The sequence below is a fragment of the Delphinapterus leucas genome, chromosome 16, assembly GCF_059928025.1.
Source record: "Delphinapterus leucas isolate spDelLeu-1000000601 "Yukka" chromosome 16, BTC_Dleu_Yukka2, whole genome shotgun sequence".
In the NCBI taxonomy this organism is placed as follows: Eukaryota; Metazoa; Chordata; class Mammalia; order Artiodactyla; family Monodontidae; genus Delphinapterus; species Delphinapterus leucas.
In genome coordinates this window covers 60,431,550-60,451,021 of record NC_143144.1, presented here as the reverse complement: position 1 = coordinate 60,451,021, position 19,472 = coordinate 60,431,550, and the positions used below count along the sequence as shown (strand labels likewise).

At 51.3% G+C, this 19,472-nt stretch overlaps 1 protein-coding gene across 6 annotated transcripts in view; it reads left to right on the top strand.

The window, feature by feature from the left end:
• Positions 1–19,472, top strand: part of FBXW4 (F-box and WD repeat domain containing 4) — an 81,394-nt gene that overhangs the window by 61,381 nt on the left and 541 nt on the right. For 4 of the 6 annotated variants that reach the window (XM_022568980.3, XM_022568978.3, XM_089898073.1 and 1 more), the window contains 4 exons: positions 8,045–8,110; positions 17,178–17,318; positions 17,853–17,994; positions 18,195–18,965. In XM_022568980.3, the coding sequence (XP_022424688.1) occupies positions 8,045–8,110; positions 17,178–17,318; positions 17,853–17,994; positions 18,195–18,314 (469 nt within the window). In that variant the 3' untranslated portion in view covers positions 18,315–18,965. Of the gene's footprint in view, positions 1–8,044; positions 8,111–17,177; positions 17,319–17,852; positions 17,995–18,194; positions 18,966–19,472 lie in introns of those variants that run through there. The other 2 variants (XM_089898072.1, XM_022568979.3) reach the window with 2 other exon arrangements.

Below are 19,472 nucleotides of genomic sequence, written 5' to 3'. Positions count from 1 at the left end.
ATGCTTGGCCAGGCTGCCCTTTTACCACTGGTTAAAATGGAAAATGAACATTTTATGTTTCTGTAGAGGAATTTCCCAGCTGTTGAACTGTACTCTGTGGGGCAGCAGAAAGCCTGCTTTGTTGCCCTTGTTTGTTAGAGTTGCAGTCAGAGGGTGAGCCTTGGGAGGCCCAGCCTCTGGACACTCTTTCCAGAGCCTGACCTTTTAGGTGGCTTACTTGCACCATCCTGTCCTGATGCACATGGGCTGAGAGGGGCCTGTGTGTGTGTGTGTGTGACAGACAAAACAGGCAGGCAGACAGACGGACACTGGGACAGGTGTTCCAGGCCTCTGCCCGCTGTGGGAATCAGGAGTCAGTCTTGCTCTCTACTGGCCGGCACCTAATTGGGAGAAAGATCCCTCCCTTCTGATCTGGTGCTTCCTGTCCTAACCTTAGGCTACTGGTCCATCCCAAAGCTTCAGCCCAAGGTGTGCCAGGACCACTACTGCTGACACCTGCTCCAGCAGGCAGCTCATTATCGGGTCCACTTGTTCTTGGCCGTGAGTCAGCGGGCGGGAATGTCTGGTTATGTTGTGTTTTCTCTCACAAGATGTAAATAATATGCTTTTCCCTTTAAAAAGTAGCACATGCTCATTAAAGAAGATTTGGAAAATAAAATTTAAAAGAAGAAAGAATTGCTAATCACTCTGTTGCCCAAACACAGTCACTTAAAGCATTTTAGTGTGTTTCCTTCCACTCTTTCCTTTTCTACACCCAGGCTATTTTTTTAATTGAGGTATAACATTATATTAGTTTCACATGTACAACACAATGATTTGATATTAGTATACAGTGCAAAATGATCACTACAATAAGTCTAGTTACCATCCGTCATCTCACATAGTTACAAGAATTTTTTTCTTGATGAGAACTTTCAAGGTTTACTCTCTTAGCAGCTTTCAGATATGCAACACAGTGTTATTAACTATAGTCACCATGCTGCACATTACCTCCCCATGACTTATTTTATAACTGGAAGTTTGTACCTTTTGGCCCCCTTCACCCATTTCTCCCATCCCCTACCTCCTCCCCTTTGGTAACTACCAGTCTGTTCCTTGTATCAATGAACTTGGTTTTTCATTTTGTTTTGTTTTGATTTGATTTGTTTGTTCGCTTGTTTTTTATACATTCCACATATAAGTGAAATCATATAGTATTTGTCTTTCTCTGCCTGACTTATGTCACTTAGCATAATACCTCAAGACCCATCCATGTCACAAATGGCAAGATTCCATATTTTTTTATGGCTGAGTAGTATTCCGTTGTATATATGGATACCACATCTTCTTTATCCATTTATGCACCAAGGCATGCTTAGGTTGTTTCTATGTCTTGGCTATTGTAAATAAGGCTTCAGTGAACATGGGGGTGCATATATCTTTTCAAATTAGTATTTTTGTGTTTTTAAAAAATAAATACTCAGAAGGGAATTACTTGATCATATAGTAGTTCTGTTTTTCATTTTTTTGAGAAAACTCCATACTGTTTTCCATAGTGGCTGCACCAATTTACATTCCCACAAACAGTGCACGAGGGTTCCCTTTTCTCCATACCCTCACCAGCACTGGTTATCTCTTGTCTTTTTGATAATAGCCATTCTAACAGGTGTGAAGTGATATCTCATTGTGGTTTGGATTTGCGTTTCCCTGATGATTAGCGATGTTTAGCATCTTTTCACGTGCCTGTTGGCCATCTCTATGTCTGCTTTGGAAAAATGTCTGTTCAGGTCCTCTGCCCATTTTCTAATCAGATTCTTTGGTTTCTGCAATTGAGTTGTAAAATTGCAACTTTATATATATATATATATATATATATATATATATATATCTCTCCAAAATTGCAACTTTATATATATGTAATATATATAATATAAATATATATCCAAAATTATATATTTGGGATATTAACCCCTTATTGGATGTATGCTTTGCAAATAATTTCTCCTATTCAGTAGGTTGCCTTTTCATTTTGTTGATGATTTCCTTTGCTGTGTAGAAGCTTGTTAGTTTGATGTGGTCCCACTTGTTTATTTTTGCTTTTGTTGCTTTTGTTTTGGAGTCAGATCCAAAAAATCATTGCTAAGACTGGTGTCAAGGAGCTTATGGCCTATGTTTTCTTCTAGGAGTTTTATGGTTTCAGATCTCACATTCAAGTCTTTAATCCGTTTTGAGTTGATTTTTGTGTATAGTATAGGATAGTCTAGTTTCATTCTTTTGCAAGTAGCTGTCCAGTTTTCTCAACACTATTTATTGAAGAGACTGTCCTTTCCCCCATTTTATATTCTTGCCTCCTTTGTAATTTAAAAAAATTGGTCTTATTATTCTTTAGTTTTATGAACAAAGTTGTGTTTACTTTCCCCTCACAAGCTATTCTTAAAATAGTTCTGTTAATGCTGTTTGTACCCTACTTTTTTTTCTTATAATAGTATCATAAACATCTTGTCTATATTCTTTGGGAACATCATTTTAAATGTTTGTGTAATATTCCATGAAGTAGATGGACCATCATTTATTCAACATGTTTTTGGTCTTGACCCCTTGAAGACAAGGCACATCATTCTTTCCCTTTTAATCCATTTTGATTCAATCACCCATGAAGTTGGCTAACCTTCTTTTGAATTTATATTTTCTGTCTGCACCATCTCTTTGAGGTAGTGGTATGCCAGTTGCTATGTGAAATGGAACTTCTTTTCATTTGCCTTAAACTTTACTCATTCAAGCTTCAGATAGGCTTCTTGGTCTTGTTATCCTTTAGTTTGATGAACGAAGTTGTGTTTACCTTCCCCTCCCTGCTCTTAAGCTTTAGTTCTGTGCACTCCCTCCCCAGCCGTCACAGGCAGGCACTGCTATATAGATGGTAGGCCCCACAGTGTGCTCCTGCCCCCATCACGGATGTGACTCTCAGCCTTCTGGTCTGTGGACAGCATTCAGGTGTATATTTCCCCACTGCGAGGTGGGATGTTTGCTGGTAAGAACAAGATTCCTTTGTCTTTCGTTTTTTTCCTTCCCAAGTACATCTATTTCCCTTCCCCTTGGGTGGCCTGGGGTGCCCTGTTGGCTGGATCTTAAGAACTGGCTGCCTCACCCTTCACCTGCCCTGGACTATGTCTCTCCTCTTCCTGACTTCTGTTGACCTCCTGTTCCCACTCCACTGGTCCCTCCCTCACAGTGCTGTCACTTGCACTTCTGCTACTGGCCTCCCCTCACCCAGAGAGTTTGTGTGACCTTCGCACTGCATTCATGCTTTGGGACTTAGCCGCTATAATGATGTCAATGGCGCAGGTTAGCAGATGGTGGCAACAGCGATGAGACCTGACATGTTCTAATGACTCTCTCCTTCCCACCCTTGCTGGCCGAGCCGATGGAGGGGCAGAGGTTTCCTTGAGGCATTTTAGGAGGGGGCCGAGGGAATTCGGGGGTCCCCAGGTGCCGATGAAGCCTGTGACCTTTGCTGCTATAATATCAGTGTTTCACAAGCAGGGCGGTTCGGGAGCCCACTTGCAGCCCATCAAAAATTGATTTAATTGCAATTTTTCCTCCAATTAGGAGCACTGGAGCCTGACTAATTGGAGTAATAGAGAGTAATAAGGCTCAGATAAAAAGCCTTCCTCGGCGGCCTTTGTATCTTGTGTCAGTGCCTGTCAGAGGTCAGAGAGCTTGCATATTCTATTAGGCAGCCCGGCCTTCATTTGTACAAATTAGTTTACCCAACAGTAATTAAAATGCCAATGCGGGTTGAAGAGAACTGAATACCCTTGATGGGCATGTTGGTGAATGATGTGACAGCTCTGGTGGCCTCTCTTGCCAAAGTGTGTCAGCCCCAGCTCAGAGGCGGCTGGGGCCTGGGCCAGCTGGGCAGCTCCAGGCCAGCCACGGGGCACAGCTGCCGAGCACGCCCCTTCTGCTGCCCCTCCTCAGAGCCCCACCGTCGCTCCTTTCTTCTTCCAGGTGGAGTCATTTGTTCACTTGTCCATTTGTTCATTCAGTAAGCATTTGAGTTTTCAATATGTGTCAGGCATGATACTAGGTGCTAGGGAGAGAACTTATGGGGCACGGGGTGTAAAATCACCTGGGCTCTGGAATTAAGACTAACTGGGTTCAAATTCTAGTCCTGCTAGTTGCTTGCTATGTGAGCTAGAGCAAGTTACGTTACCTTTCTGTGTCTCAGTGTCCTCATCTGTCAAATAGGGAAAGTGGTACCTGCTACATAGAGTTACAAGGATTAGACAGGGAAATGCTTTTGAAACACTTGCTCAGAACCTGGCACGAGGGCTTCCCTGGTGGCTCAGTGGTTAAGAATCCACCTGCCAATGCAGGGGACGTGGGTTCGAGCCCTGGTCCAGGAAGATCCTACCTGCCGCGGAGCAACTAAGTCCGTGCGCCACAACTACTGAGCCTGCGCTCTAGAGCCCGCGAGCCACAACTACTGAGCCCGCGTGCCACAACTACTGAAGCCCGCCTGCCTAGACCCCATGCTCCGCGACAAGAGAAGCCACCGCAGTGAGAAGCCTGCTCACCACCAGGAAGAGTAGTCCCCGCTCGCCACAATTAGAGAAAGCCCGTGCGCAGCAACAAAGACCCAGTGCAGCCAAAAATAAATAGGTTAAAAAAATTTTTTTAAAGTAAAATGGCTGAGAGCCTATTAAAAAAAAAAGGGAGGGGCTTCCCTGGTGGTGCAGTGGTTGAGAGTCCACCTGCTGATGCAGGGGACACAGGTTCGTGCCCCGGTCTGGGAAGAACCCACATGCCGCGGAGCGGCTGGGCCCGTGAGCCATGGCCGCTGAGCCTGCGCGTCCGGAGCCTGCGCTCTGCAACGGGAGACGCCACAACAGTGAGAGGCTCGCGTACCGCAAAAAAAAAAAAAAGAACCTGGCACGCAGCAAGTGCTCAGTCAATTCCTAATGTAATTAAGAGGGTCTAAACTAAGGCAGAGGCAGCAGGGTCAACCTGCTATTCACCGTGCCCACACCCAACTAATTTTCCTTCGTACTTTCCTCTCCTCTGTTCTGTATCTTGCTGTTTTCTATTCCTCAACTTGAGAACCAGAACCCCTAACTCTCCTGGTCTCTCTGATGTGAGGGCTCTTACGTCTACTTCTTGGGCCTGATGATGATCTCTGTGATGCCAGGTTTGCCTGAGTTGGGGCCAGGAGGCCAGTACGGTAGGTTGGGGATCTGGGCAGGGTCTGGGACTGGATCCCAGACCAGAAATTGTAGAAGGCTGGCTTCTGATACGGGCTTTCTGGTCCAAAAAGAGTAGAGTTTGTGGAGTCAGAATGACTTTTAGACCCTCAGGGTGAGAGAGTGCATGCACTTGTGTGAGAGCATGTGTGTCTATGCGTGTGTTGACATTTTTAGGTATTGCTGGTACTTCTCATCTGTTATCTGGTTGCACTGCTTATGAGAGACTTCACTGTTCCAACGATGTATGACTATGTCATGTGTCATTCAGGTCTGAGTCTGGTGATTCGGGAATTACTCCTCTAAGAAGCAGAGGGACCGCCCCCCTCACAGCTTGTGTGACTAGCTTGCCCAGCCTTGTTGGCTGTGAGCTCTGGAAGGCCCTTTCAGTTGAGGCCCACAGGTTTGTTTGGGGCATCTCTTTGGGGCCAGGCGCCGTGCTGGGCACTGGAGTACACAAGAGCCACCAGACAGTCCATGATCTCAAAATGAAGATGGGAAGATAACCCCCCAAATACCATTTGTCTCATGAAGGTGAGATCAGGGTGTGGCAGGACTTAAGAGGAAGGCCAGTCAAGCCACCAAGCAGCCAGCAGCTCCTGCCTCTGCCTGTTCAGCACAGGTTTGTCATCCCTGTCCCTGGACAGTCCCTGTGGTTTGGATGTGAGACTTGGTGAACGTTCCAAGCAGGACCTGGCTCCAAATCTGCTTGACTGTTGCATACATGGTTTTTTTTTTTTTTTTTACTGAGTGTTATATTTGATTAAACCCTTAAGCCCTCAAATGCCAGGGAGACTCTCTGCTCTCCCTCCCGTGCCTCCTCCCTGCTTCACATGGTTAAGCAAGGGAAAAGGGCAGCTTTTGGAAAGAAAGGTTCATGGCCGTCATGTCCAGGCAATCAGGAAAGGCCCTCCTCCTGGAGGCAGAGGGCCAGGGCCAGGCCGGGTGGGCAGGGACAGAGGGCAGGAGTCCAGGGCCAGGTGTTCCCATCCCCGGCCCGGCCTGCTGGGGGTCAGAGCTGTGGGAGCGGCAGGGATTCAGCTTACAGGTGCCTCCCATCTCTCTCCATTGACTTACCTTGACGCTAAGTTAGGCCTGTTGCCTGTCAGAGGCCTGCCATAGGCCTCCTTAAGAGTTGTCTGTATGTCTGTGCTGGCGCCCCTCACCTGGCCCCCTACTCCTCAAAAGTCTGGAGAGCCCAATTGCCCGCTCGAATGATTTCTAAGTGGCTATTATGTTTCCAACCCAAAGTAATTGGCTTTACCAGTTATTAATGGATTACCCTCAAGAGAAAAATGTTGGTGGGGGAGGGAAGTGAGGATAACACCTGGCTTTGTAGTTTGGGGCTTCAGTGTCCAGTGGCTGCTTCCCAGGCTGGGAGTCACTTGGGGCATGATGGAATGGCTGTTTTAGCATGTCACTCTAGTTTAGTGGCTGCTGGCACGCCTATGGGTTGAGAGGAAGCTGGGAAGACCGAGCATGTCCCTAGAGAAGTCTTGACTTGAGGCATGGATGCTCCAGGGTGGTTCATGTGGCCTTTTTGTCAGCCTGGGGTTGAAACATAGATCCCTGCCCTGCAATTGTGATTGTAAATCAGTGGCTTGGCCAATGCCTGCCCTAACATCTCCCCATCAGCAACTAGCAGGCCAACCCCCCGCCAAGCCAAAGCCATCGGCTTCTCAGAGCCCCGACTGCGGAAATCCACCTCCCTACGGACGTGCTTGGGATCAGAGAGCCACAGGTGCTGGGCAAGGCCAGGGCCAATGGACTGCTGTCCCACATTGCTAACATGTCATTAGTATGTCCAGTTCCTCCCCCCATGCCCAGACGTGTAGGGACATGGCCCTTCCCTGCCCCAGGGCTCCTGAGTGACATAACTGCTTTCAGCTCTCTTGTTCCAGTTTAGATTTTCAAGCCCAGGGTTCCTGCAGGCTCCCCCTCCCAACCCCTTCCAAATCCTCTAACAAAGGAGTGGTCTGGCGTGTGGGTTCAAGTTCTAGTCCTAGCACTATGGCCAGCCTGGCTCATTGCACAGATTTCTTCTCACTGGGTTTGGGCCTCCACTTAAAATGAAACTCTGCAGATTGTATATGTTGAACTTTTTAGGGGTTTAAGAGAGACTCTGGGAAATACTGAGTGTTCCTTCTCTCCTGCCTCTTGGCAGTGTCTGTCATTATCCTTTAAACTCTGTCTGACTCCTATCCCACTCCACAGCAGTCCTGGCTGCCTGGCCCCTCACATTCCCTACTTTCCCACCCTCACCTTTTCACGTTGTTACCCACCTTTCATAGTTCGCCTTTTCTCAGTTTGGTGCCTTTATACCTGCCTGGTGCTTGTACCATGTTACCATATTCCCCCAGCTCTTAAAACCTTCGGTAAAGCCCCCCAGCCTCCCTCACCTCTGACCAGGGCATCCCCTTCTGGCACCCAGCAACCTATTCCCAGGAGACCATTTCTGTGGTGTGGCATTGTGAACTTGGTGTTCATACAACCGAAGCCCAACAGGCTTGCTCTCCCTTGGCCTCAGTTGCACATCTAGAGATCCATTTTTATGGTGGGCAGAGACTACCCAACCAGGTCTAAGCAGCAAACTCAGCTATTGAATCCATGGGTCCTCTGGCCAAGCAGCTCTGGGAGGTTACAGCCCTCACTGTGCTTCCATATGGTTTTCCCACAACTTCTCTGATGGCTCTCTTGGCTGCTTCTCTCATCCTGGCTTAACCCCATGATCCCCTGGAGAATGAGCACAGCACTTCCAATTGTATAGCCATTTCCGCCACAAGTTCTGACAAGCCAGACCTAACTGCTCTCCTTTTGTTTGGCAGCTCCTTTGTGACAGGGACAGCCTGTTGTGGGCACTTCTCACCCCTAAGAATCTGGGACCTCAACAGGTAAGAGATTCCTGAGCCCACCATGGCTTCCAGGGTGGGCGGGGATGGAGCGGTTGGGAAGCAGAGGAAAGCTGGCTGAGCCAGCCCCTGGTTCAGTTGGCCGAGTGGTCCAGGAGGATGCTGGAAGGACCCTGCCCCAAAACCCACTGACAGCCTCCGCTGTGGCACCTTCGCACATGGAATCATTTGTTAGCTTGAGGAGACTGTTGAAGTAATTTATAATAGGTAAATAATTTCATGTAGAATTTATGATAACAACAACAACAGTCTGGATGCATGATACTTGTTCTCTAAGGAGTGCCTGACTATGTGGCTATAGAAAATCCCATCTATCCTCAGAGATGATTTTTCTAAAATAAAGAAATTTTGGAAGTGGCCTACAGATCCGTAAGAAGAACAATACAGAACAGTTAAAATATATCCAGTTTTTGTTCACAATTCTCTGCCTTGGCAGGCTTGACACATTCCCACCTGATTACCTGCCATTCTGTTGGGGTTTTTTTAATCTTTCATTTTGACATAATTATAGATTCACAGGAAGTTACAAAAGTAGGAAGGCAAGGTACCTGTGTAACATCTTACATAATATCAAGTCTAGGAAGTTGACATTGGTACAGTCCATAGACCTTTATCTGATTGTACTTATTCGTGTGGTATGTGTGTGTGTGTGTGTGTGTGTGTGTACGTATTTCTTTGCGGTTTTATCCCATGTGTAGAGTCATGTAACTGCTACCACAGTCAAGATAAAGAACTGTTTGTTCCATCAGCACAGAGACCCCTCATGTACCCGTTTATAGTTGCACCCATCCTCCTCCCCTCCTCCACTCCTTCTTGCCCTAACTCCTGGCAACCACTTAGGTGTTCTTCATCTCTGTCATTTAAAAAGTATTATATAAATGAAATAATATATCTAACATTTGGAGATTTGTTTTTTTTTTTTTTTTTTACTGAGCATAATTACCTTGAGATCCACAGAAGTTGATTCATGTGTCAGTTGTGCTTTATTTCTTATTGCCCAGTAGTATTCCCTGGTATGGATGTACCAAAGTTTCTTCCCCCATTGACCAGCATCCACCCACTGAAGGACGTTTGAGTTGTTCTCAATTTTCTGACTATTGCAGATCAAGCTACTATGAACATTTGCGTATAGGCTTTTGTGTGGACATATATTTGCAGTTTTCTGGGATTTATGCGGGGGAAAACAATTGCTGAGTCATTAGTAAGTGTGTGTTTAGTTTTTTACCTGCCAGACTATTTTGAGTATCTTTACCACTTTATATTCTGATCCCAGTGTCTGAGAGATCTAGTTTCTTCACATTCTCAACAGCATCTGGTAGTGTCACTATTTTTTATTTTAGCTATTTTAATGGATGTGTTATTTAATTGTGGTTTTAATTTGAATTTCCCTAATAGCTAGTGATGTTGAACAAGTTTTCTTGTGCTTATTTGCCTTCTGTATATTCTCTTTGGTGAAATGTCTGCTCATGCTTTTTGCCCATTTCTAACTGGATTGTTTGCTTTTTCACCGTTGAGGTTGCAGAGGGGCATTTCTGCTGAAAGTCAGTTTTATTTAGTCACATAGCTGGACCTTATGCTTGGCATCAATATTGATCTGGGCCTGGGATGGCGGACAAGCTGGGGCAGGGAGGGTGTACACTACCCCACCGTGACCCAGCTTTATCTGGAAGGTTGAGTCGTCTTCGGCCTCTTCTGCCCGTGGTTGCCTTGGTAGGGATGCTTCTGGGCACAGATTTATGGTCAGGATGGCATTCTAAGGCACCAGCTGCCTCAACATTCTCTTATGAAATCCCTAGACCTCACTAACCCTGAACACTGGGTCTTTACAGAACCCAGAAAGGACCCGAATGAAAATGGGCACAAGACAGCTATGGCCTCAGTTCTCACTGAAGCCAGACAACAATAGCCATTGCACCCTTACGCCAGCCTGAGGCAAGGCCACCCTGGGCATCACTTGGCTTTCCCTTCTCTCTAGCTCCCAGACTCCCCTCCTCACCACTGAGGAGCCAGGCCTTGCTTAAACATCTCTTCCATTCCCAGGGAAGCCTGGACGACCAGTGGTGCAGGGACTGAGGGAAAGATGCCCTGGTGGAGGCATCTGCTTTCGGTGGGAGGAAACGGATGGACAGGACGACTGTCTGTAGCTGTCTTTCCCAGAGAAGCCCAAGCAGATAATAAAGCCATGTAGAAAATAGGATTAAGGTAATGAACAGGCAGGACAGAGTTTGATCTTTCAATAATGCCAAAGCCTGACTGACAGGCCAATCTGGAAGGTGGAGCAACATCGTCGGCAGGACTCAGTTGCGGGGCGGTGTTTGGTGCTGGGTGGATTCTTTGCTTTTAACCTGTCACCGCTGAAACTTGAGGAGTTCTGGGATTTTCTCTTTTATGTGTGTGCTACAACTTGCGGGGGAGGAGTACTGGAGGGGCAGTTTTGCTCAGAGCATCATCGCCCCTCCAGGGGCTGCCCTCGGGATGATGGTGGGGGCTGGGACGCGGCTCAGAGGTGCAGGCAGCCTGCTGGGCACCAGCACACCCTCATCTGTGTCTCTCCCAGTACTGGTCCTCAGGCTGCTTTTCACAGTGCCTGGAGACCTCTTTCAAGGTCACCATCGCTCCCTCAGCCCTTTGTTCATCAGGATTCCTGGAGACTCTGTTCTCCCTCTGGGCTAGGGATGGGGAGGTGCTAGCTGAAGCACACAGGTCTGAGAGCACCCGTGGGCACAAAGCCATTGCCTAGATGGTAAGGAACTTGGCTGTCCCCCTCTCCCTTCCTCCTTTCCTGCCCTTCTCTCTCCTAGAGCTGCGGACAGGCCAAAGGACAGGGGATTTCTAACCTGTCTAAATCAGATGGGAAGAAAGAGTCCTTCACCCAATTTGGACGTGCTAGAGTGTTCCTGTTTCCGAGGATAGATGGCATTCAGGCCCAGGCCCTGGCCCCCAAGGGCTCTATCCTGAGAGACTGTGCAGATAGCCAACCACTGAAGTATCCCTAGCTAGGCCCTGAGGAACTGTGCCAAAGCCATCCTGTTACTGAGTTTGGGTCTGGAGGAATTAAGGCCCATCTTGTGTTCTCCATCTGCATTTGATCAGGGCCCTTGGCTCAGCCCCAGGGAAGGTGTTATCTGTGTGGGGCACGCCTCTGCTGCTGGAAGACCCGGGTGGTGGGTGGCGGTTCTGACTGGCTTGACAACACATCAAGCCAGTGATCTTCCCCTGGGTTTGCCCTTGCTGTGGATTTTACCTTTTCTGCCAAGGTACATTTGAGCTGGATCTACTATTGGTGCTCTGAGACCAGGGCACAACGGGCAACCCCAGTGGCAGTGGGGAGGCAGGCACCAGGATGGAGAGGCCTGTGATCTCAGCGTTGGAGATGTCATAGTGGGTCCAGCTGTGGTCCTAAGCCAGCCTGGGGACTGTTGGGTAAGGAAGTCAGTAGGGGTGGGTTTTGATGACTTGGCTACTCCTAGGGCATTGAGGATTTGAGTCCTTGGCTAGGTACTGCACTGCTCTGTATGTGTGTGACCATATTCATGGCCCCTGCATAATCCCACCTCATCTCCCCTTTCCCTTCAGGCCCGCATCATCCCCAGTTCTCCATGACTCCTCCATTTCCATCCTTAGCCCTTAAATCTCCTCTTTCTCAGCAAAGGCAGGGGCAAAGAAGCTTCTCACATATTCTGACAGACACCCTATATTTTTCCCCTCTGAGCTTTTGCTCTAGCTGACCCCTGTGCTTGGGATACCCCCTCTCTGCCTACTGAAACCCTGCTCATTCTTCAGCATAAATAGCACCTCCACCATGAAGCCCTCCCTGATTCTCCCCCCTGTGGCTGGAGTTGGTGACCTTAGAGCATTCATAGGGCCCCCTTGATGGCCACCATGTGGCCAGGTATAGCTTCCCTTCAGGCTGGGAACTTAAATTGGAACCCTGGACTGAACACGGGAGACACATGTCACGGCATCTGATGGTGTTTGGAATGACAATGGGCGCCTGGCTGCAACCCTTTCTAACTGTCTGCAGAAAGAACTGGTGTCCTGAGTGCAGGCTGAGCCACTCTGAGGGCACCATTAGTGCCCATCCCACCCAGGTGTGGCTTTGTCTCTGACCCCGCCCTCCACCTCCACCTGGGGCAGGGGGCCTGGCCCTCAGTCGGGGTGATTATGGGAATTGCCCCTCTTTAAAGTACCTGCCTTCTCCTTTGAAAGTATTATTGACAGCTTTTCTCATTTTCTTTTTTCTTTACCTCTTTGAGGAACCCTGTAATTTCTTTCTCTTTCTTTCTTTCTTTCTCCCCCCACCCCTTCCCTTTTTCTTTCTTGTCCCCTCTGTCCCCCCACCCCAACTCTTTGAAATTGGCTCTCTGCCTGCTGACACCAAACTGATACTTTGCGTTTCACTTCTCCTTATCCCTTTATGGCAACAGATGTTGAAATTTTGTATCCTTTTATCTGCCCGGCTGCCCCTTCCTGTAATTACGGTCCTCTTGTTAGCAGTACAAAGTGGGCTGCCCGGCTGCCTGGCCTTTGAGCCACAGTGTCTGAACACGTGTGCATGGGCAGGTGCTGGGGCTGTGCACGCGCACACGCATGCATGTGAGACACCTGTGGCTTGGAACGGGCCCTTCCCGCTCACCTGATGGGACTGGGGTAGGCGAAGCTTCGGTGGGCTTCTCCTGGTCTCCACGGACTCTGTGGTTATATGTGGGACCTGTCTGCCCCCTTGATTCCCTCCTCCCCACCAGGGGGCTGGACGAGGACAACCGCTCCCTCCTCTCATGCCAGCTGAGCAGTGAGCACCCGGAGGCCCATCGTGGTCAGGAAGCCAGATCCCACCAGCTTGTGCCCCACACATACCCATGCCTCCAGCCAAGCCAGGTGCCCCAGCCCTGCACCTCTGTTGTTGCTGGCCCTTCACCTGAGCTGCCCCCCATCTCCTGTCACTGCCTGTCACGATCCTGTCACTCACTGAAGAGACGTTCTTTTATCTGTCCCCTTATAAAACTCTTTCATCTCTCTTCTGGTACCCACTGAGCCTCCCCTTGTATTGTTAGTTGGATAGATGACAGACTTCTCTCCCTCCCTGGACTGAAAACTCCTTGAAGAAGGGACAGTGTCTCCCTCAAAGTCTCATCTCACATCTCCCTGCAGTTTCTATTAGGCACAATGCCTCGTATACAGAAGGTGCTCAGTAAATGGTTATTGATCAAAGAAAGGAAGAAAGGGAAGGAGAGGGTGGAAAGAAAGAAGGGAGCAGAACCCTCCTATTTTCTTAGTGACCATGTTGGGTCCAGCTTATACCTTCAGGCCATCTGTCCTCTGGGGGCAGAGACGATGTAGGAAGGTGGGGTGTTTGCCACCCTTCCACCCTCTCACCAAAAGCCATCGTTGCATTTTTGCAGTTGCACATGCCAGATGGGGTATCCTCACACCCAAACAGATGCAGGAATGAACACCCATAGAATCTCCAAGGAGCATCATCAGGAACCCAGTGTGTTAACAGTGGCTGTAAATGGTGTGAGGGCCATGGGCATTCTTAGATGTGGGTGAGGAGGTAGAGCCAGGGTTATCTGACCTCAGGGCAGTTTAGCACAGGAGGACTTTCTATGGGCCACGGCTTGTGCTGGGAGCTCAGGCGGGCCAGGCAAGGGAGGCGTGTGGAGGCCGGGATGAGGGAACTCAGAGGGAGGAAGGCAGTGACGCAGGTCACCCAGCTTCCCTGGCCTGCAGGACCCAGACTGGGGGTAGGGTGGAGGGGGGCTTCCAGGGACTGCCCCTCTGTGCCTAACTCCAGCCTGGTGCTTAGGGCCTCTCCCAGACAGGGCATCTGGGTCTTCAAGGCCAGTGCCTACCTCCAGTTAGCTATCCCCACAAAGATGGTGATGGGGGGGTGGTATAAGTACCTTATTTAAATTTCCTCCTCCCTGACTGTCAGGAAGTTCCTGTCATCCCATTTCCCTCCAGCTTCAGTGGAGTTGCCTGGGCAGCAGGTTGGGATGGGCCAGGGAGATCTGATTCCCTCACCTGATCCCCTCCTCAAGGGTCCCTGGGATGAGGCCACACTCCACTTGCTTTTCCTACCCAAGTACTCTGGGGACTCCTGGGGGAAGCCACACACAGCCAGCCCTCCCCGGCCTGTGTCTCATTCATCAGGCTCACAGGGGCAGCCCCATCTGTCTTTATCTTTCCCTGGGTCAAGAGAGAATTGCTGGAGTCAGGCTGAGGGGAGGCTGGGGTGGAGGCCCCCCAGCCCTCAGTGGCTCCTGGAGGCCCCGGCTTTGTGCGCAGGAGTTGGAAGGGAATGGACTTTTTGTCTGGCCCTCTATAGTGACAGAGCTGGCCCTTGCTCCTGTCTTGGCCTGAGGCTCTAAGCGGCAGCCCCTTTCCCACACAAGTTGTGCGACAGCCAAGGCTCTGCACGCCCCCCTTGCGCCCCCCACCGTGAGAGGCCGAGAGGCATTCTTAACATTCTTTCCAGAGAAAAGGGGTGAAACGTCTGAATTTGGGGGTCACCACGTTATACAAATTGCAATCTAATCGTTTTTACAAGAACACACTTGCAGTAAGAAAAGGAACCCGGAGGAGGGGCTGAGGAGACAAACAGCTTGTTTTGTCCCCCTTCCCCCCAAAGTTTGGGGCTATTGTTGAGCTCATCTTGCTTCCTCCACCAGAGCAGTTGAGCTAGAGTTTTCTAGTTAAATTGGTCCTGTGGTGGGGGCCACGAAGGGCCCACGGTGCCATTTCTGTTTGTTTTCCCAAATCAAAGCCCCAGCGGGGCTCCTATGGCACCGCTGGGCTGCTATTTGAAGAGACGGGCCATTTCCCAGAGCCTGGTGTGTCAGTTTATGCTCTGAACTTAACCTCACAGGCACTGCACAACAGAGCCTCGAGGGTCCCAGGCCCAGAGGCAAAAGAAACTGTATCTTTTTATTGGCCCATTTAAAGTGTGTGTGGCCCTTTCAGAGAATCAGAGGACTAACATGGCAGAAGCTCCTCAGGCCCTGGCCAGGCTGGGCTGGCAGACAGGGGGCTTTGGGGACTTGTCCTGGTCTCCAGGGGCTGGTGCTCGCTCGGCCTTTGGGTCTCCCCAGAGGGTAGAGTTCTGTGTTTCTTATTGCACACACTGGCATGACACTTCCCAGCGGTGGCTCAGATGCCCCCCTGCCTGGGCAGGGGCCCAGGGTGGCAACTCGGTCTGGGTGTGGCCCTTCTGCTGCCGACCCTCAGTCCATGGGTGCCCAGCTCTCCTTCCTTCTGAGCCCTGGGACCAGGGGTGGGCAGGTAGAGCCATGCTGGGCTTCACGCCCCCCAATCTCCACTGCCTTTCATCTTCTATTTCAAACAGACAAACATGAAATTACTTCTACAGATTAAAGGGGAGAGCTCCTCAGTCATTCCTGAAGGCCTCACTAATGGAGGGGGCAGGGCCCCTAAATCTGGAAGGAGGGAGAACTGTGGAGCAAAATAGCCCTGACCCAGTGGACGAGACAGACAGAAAGAATATGACCCCAGGCCCTCTCAGGGCTCTGGCTTGCCCAGGGGTGGTGAATCATGGCTGGCGGCCCATCTGGAAAGGTGGGCTTTCTTGGGAGCTGAGGTTAGTGGTCTCTAGGAGATGCTGATCTGGGGAGAAGGCTTTCTGTCTGATCCCTCAGCACCCAGAGGAAGAAGCGCTTCTCTTGGAAGGAGGCTGGGGACACGGGTGCTGACTTAAGGCTTACCCCCCGCCCCCCACCCTGACTGGAGAACAACAGTGCTCTCGCTGGGGGTCACCGCACTGCCCAGGACTCGTGGGCAGAGTTGGGCAGAAAAGAACCCACAGCCTCCTCCTTTACTCCTTCACGGAAGATGGCGGCTCCACTGAGGAGAAGGGAGGTTGAGGGTCAGAGAGTCTGTGTGAGGTAGGACTGGAGCTAAGGTCCACATTCACACATGTGGCTGGTGGCCTCGTCTGCCTCAGGCTCTCTGGTGAAACCTGCCTGGGCCGAAGCTGGGCTGGTGAGACCACAAAGTCCTCCCTAACCCGTGCCGGGGCCTCTCACCTGGGTGTCCCTGTGAAGTGTCCACAGCCCAGTTTCTCCCGTCACGTCACGGGGGAGAGCCCAGCATCTCTTGGGTGAAGCTGAGGAATTTGGCCTGGAGCGTGTCCCCTTCTTCTTCATTCCCCCCAGTCATTCTGCAGAAACTCACCGCTTCTACCCGTCCCCTAGCCACAGGAATTAGCGGGTACACTTGATGTTGAGGGGTAGTTGCTAGGGCCAGGAGGCCCCCCTACATGGTTGCTAGGGGTCTGGCATTGGGGCGAGGGGTCTGCCCACTGCCGCGGTCACGGAGGGAATTACACAGTCACAAAGAAATTGTTCTTCTCGGTAATCTGCTCTCGGCCACCGGGAGGGGCAAGGGTGGGGGGAGCAAGCTGGAGCCCAGCAGGCTGGTGGCTGTGATCACAGAGGCGTGCTAGCCCCGGGCCGGGGGCCAGCCGGGCCAGGAACACCAGGGACCAGCCTGCTAAGCTGCTTTCTCAGCGATTTCTCTCCCCAGACACAAAGGTGTTTACTTGTTTTAACATCTCCTGGGACTCCCCTTCTCCCTTTGTGTGGTCTTTATCCCCAGTGAGGTTTGAGCCCCAGATTACAGGCAGGAATTAAGGCATTGGACTCAGGCAGCGCAGAACCGCATGACCTGCGGGATCAAGGCGTATAAAGTAACCAAGTGTGTGTGTGAGGGGGGCCGACCCCTTCAGCACGGCCCATTCATCGTCTCGAGGAGGAGTGGCTGGGCGACAGGCAGCCAGCGTGCAGGTGTGATGGAGGGGCTGCTCGTGGCTGACTGAGGCCTTCAGCTGGGGGAGAGGCAGGGACTGGGAAGCGGGGAGAGGGGTGGGAGTCTAGGGCATCTCCTCCTTTGGCCTCCCTCCTAAGGGAATCTGATTCTAGCTCAGGAAGGAGAGCTGCATTTCCCCAGGAACTGATGCCATTTGAAGGTTAAAAGAATGTGTGTGGGCCAGGGTGGGACAAGTGCTCATCCTCTGCCCTGCCTCTCTTCCCAGCGGACAGCTGATGACGCACCTGGGCGGTGACTTTCCCCCAGGGGCGGGGGTGCTGGATGTCATGTACGAGTCCCCTTCCACACTCCTGTCCTGTGGTTACGACACCTACGTTCGCTACTGGGACCTCCGAGCCAGTGTCCGGTGAGTGTGCCGGGCAGCAGGACAGGTGGTGAGAACCCCATGCCAGTCCTGGCCCTCCCTCCAGTCCTGGCGGGCCCAAAGGAGAGGGACGGAAACTCTGTATCAGGGGCTGGTAGAGAGCAGCTGACAAGGTCAGATCAAGCTTAGACTCCCCACCTTGGCGGCCCTGGTCCTGTGACCCAGGAGACCATAGCCACGAGGCCCTGATAAGAGCCTCCTTGGGAGCCATCAGGGTGCTGTCCCTCAGCATTCTGTCCCAGCTTTCTCGAGGCCTTTCTTGCCTCTTAAGTCTGGTGACACACAGCAACCATGTGATGCGCAAACGAGGCATAAACCTGCCTGGGGCCAGGGACTTGCTGAGAAAGAGATCTTTACTGAGGAGGCTTTCCCCCATTAAGTCTGCTTTTAAAGGAATTTGGTGATTCGGCATCTCTTTCTCCCAGCCAGAGTGGCTCCCTAAGGCCTCTGGGGAAGCTGGGGTGGAGGTGGAGGGCACCCCCCAAATCTCCCCCTGCATCACCTCCTCCCGGACAGGAAGTGTGTCATGGAGTGGGAAGAGCCCCACGACAGCACGCTGTACTGCCTGCAGACGGACGGGAACCACCTGCTGGCCACTGGCTCCTCCTACTACGGTGTGGTGCGACTGTGGGACCGGCGCCAAAGGGCCTGCCTACACGTAAGCGTCCTGCCCACCGCAGGCCTCCTGGATGCCAGGACTTGTTATTGGGGGCTGTGCTGGGAGCGGGTGTGCCTGGAGGGGGTGGGAGGAAGCCTACAGTGGCCCCTGTCCCCTGGCATTAGGCCTGGGAATCCTGGGTTTGGGCTCCCCCTGCTCCCGGTGGGGACGCTCTCGCCACTCCTGTCCCTCCCGTGCAGGCCTTCCCTCTCACGTCGACGCCCCTCAGCAGTCCTGTGTACTGCCTGCGCTTCACCACCAGGCATCTCTACGCTGCGCTGTCTTACAACCTCCATGGCCTGGACTTTCAAACGCCGTGACAGGGCCACCCCAGCCTGTGGGCCAGAGAAGCCAGCTACTCAGGGACCTCTGCTGTCTGCAGGGTGCAGTGATACCTCCTCCCCGGCCCTGCCTGTGTTCCTAGACCTGTGACCATGGTACTCAGGCACTAAAGGCTGCTGACTCCTGGGCACTGGGGTTACCCAGGGGTGCAATCCCTCTCAGGAACCAGGTGGAAGGAAGGGACCTGCTGCTGCTCAGCTGAGCTTAGCCGGGCCTCGCTTCCCTGTTGGCCAGAGCAAGGATCTGGCCGGGGTAGAGAGGCCCACCCCTTCTTAGAGCCGGGCCAGCTCACCACAAGAGTGAGGTGAGGTGCTCCAGCTTTCCCAGTTGGGCCCTTCCTGCCCCTTCCCTGGAAGGAGAGGGGAGCCCTTCCCTGGAAGGAGAGGGGAGGCTGCCAATACCCTGTGACACCAGCCTCCACCTCAGTCAGACCCCACCTTTGACCAAGCTCTAGGGCTGGGGACTCATTCCTGGGGTACTGTGTGGCCTGGTCTTGCTTTGAAACCAAGAAAGGACAAAGGGAACCCTGAAATTTTGAATGAGTTCTGAGCCAGCCCAACCTCAGGCTAGCTGTGGAGACAGACATGCTAAAATGTTCATTTTGTAGAAATAAAGCTTGATTGTTCACAGATCTGGTTCCTCCCTGGCTGGCAAGACCCCAGGGAGAAGGAACAACAGATTTAAACTTGGGGTTGGGCATGCTAGGGAAGGGTAAGATCTCGTGGCTCAGTGTCTCAAAGAACAAACGTTTCTTTTCTTCAGGAAAACCTCTTCATTACCCCCTCCACCCCCTTGGCCCTGGTGGTAGGGTGGGTGTCGTCTGTGGGGTATGGAGGGGGACTGTGGAAAGGCTCCTGGCTGCTAAGCTGCTGTCCGCCTGCAGTGACCTCCTTCACCCTACTCCAGCGCTCCACAATGCTGCAACCCTTAGGCTGGCTTTACACCCACAGCATCTTAATATCCTGGGCTGTTTCCAGGTTTTCTGCAGTTTAAAAATCTTCTTCCTCACTCACCCTTCACTTAGGGTCTACAAGGTAAGGTAGCACAGGGGCCCTTCCAGCCTGGTTTTCCTCTGAGTTTATGCAAACAGGTTGGGGAAGATGCCCTGTCCTGCTGGGGTAAGGGCTCCCTGATCC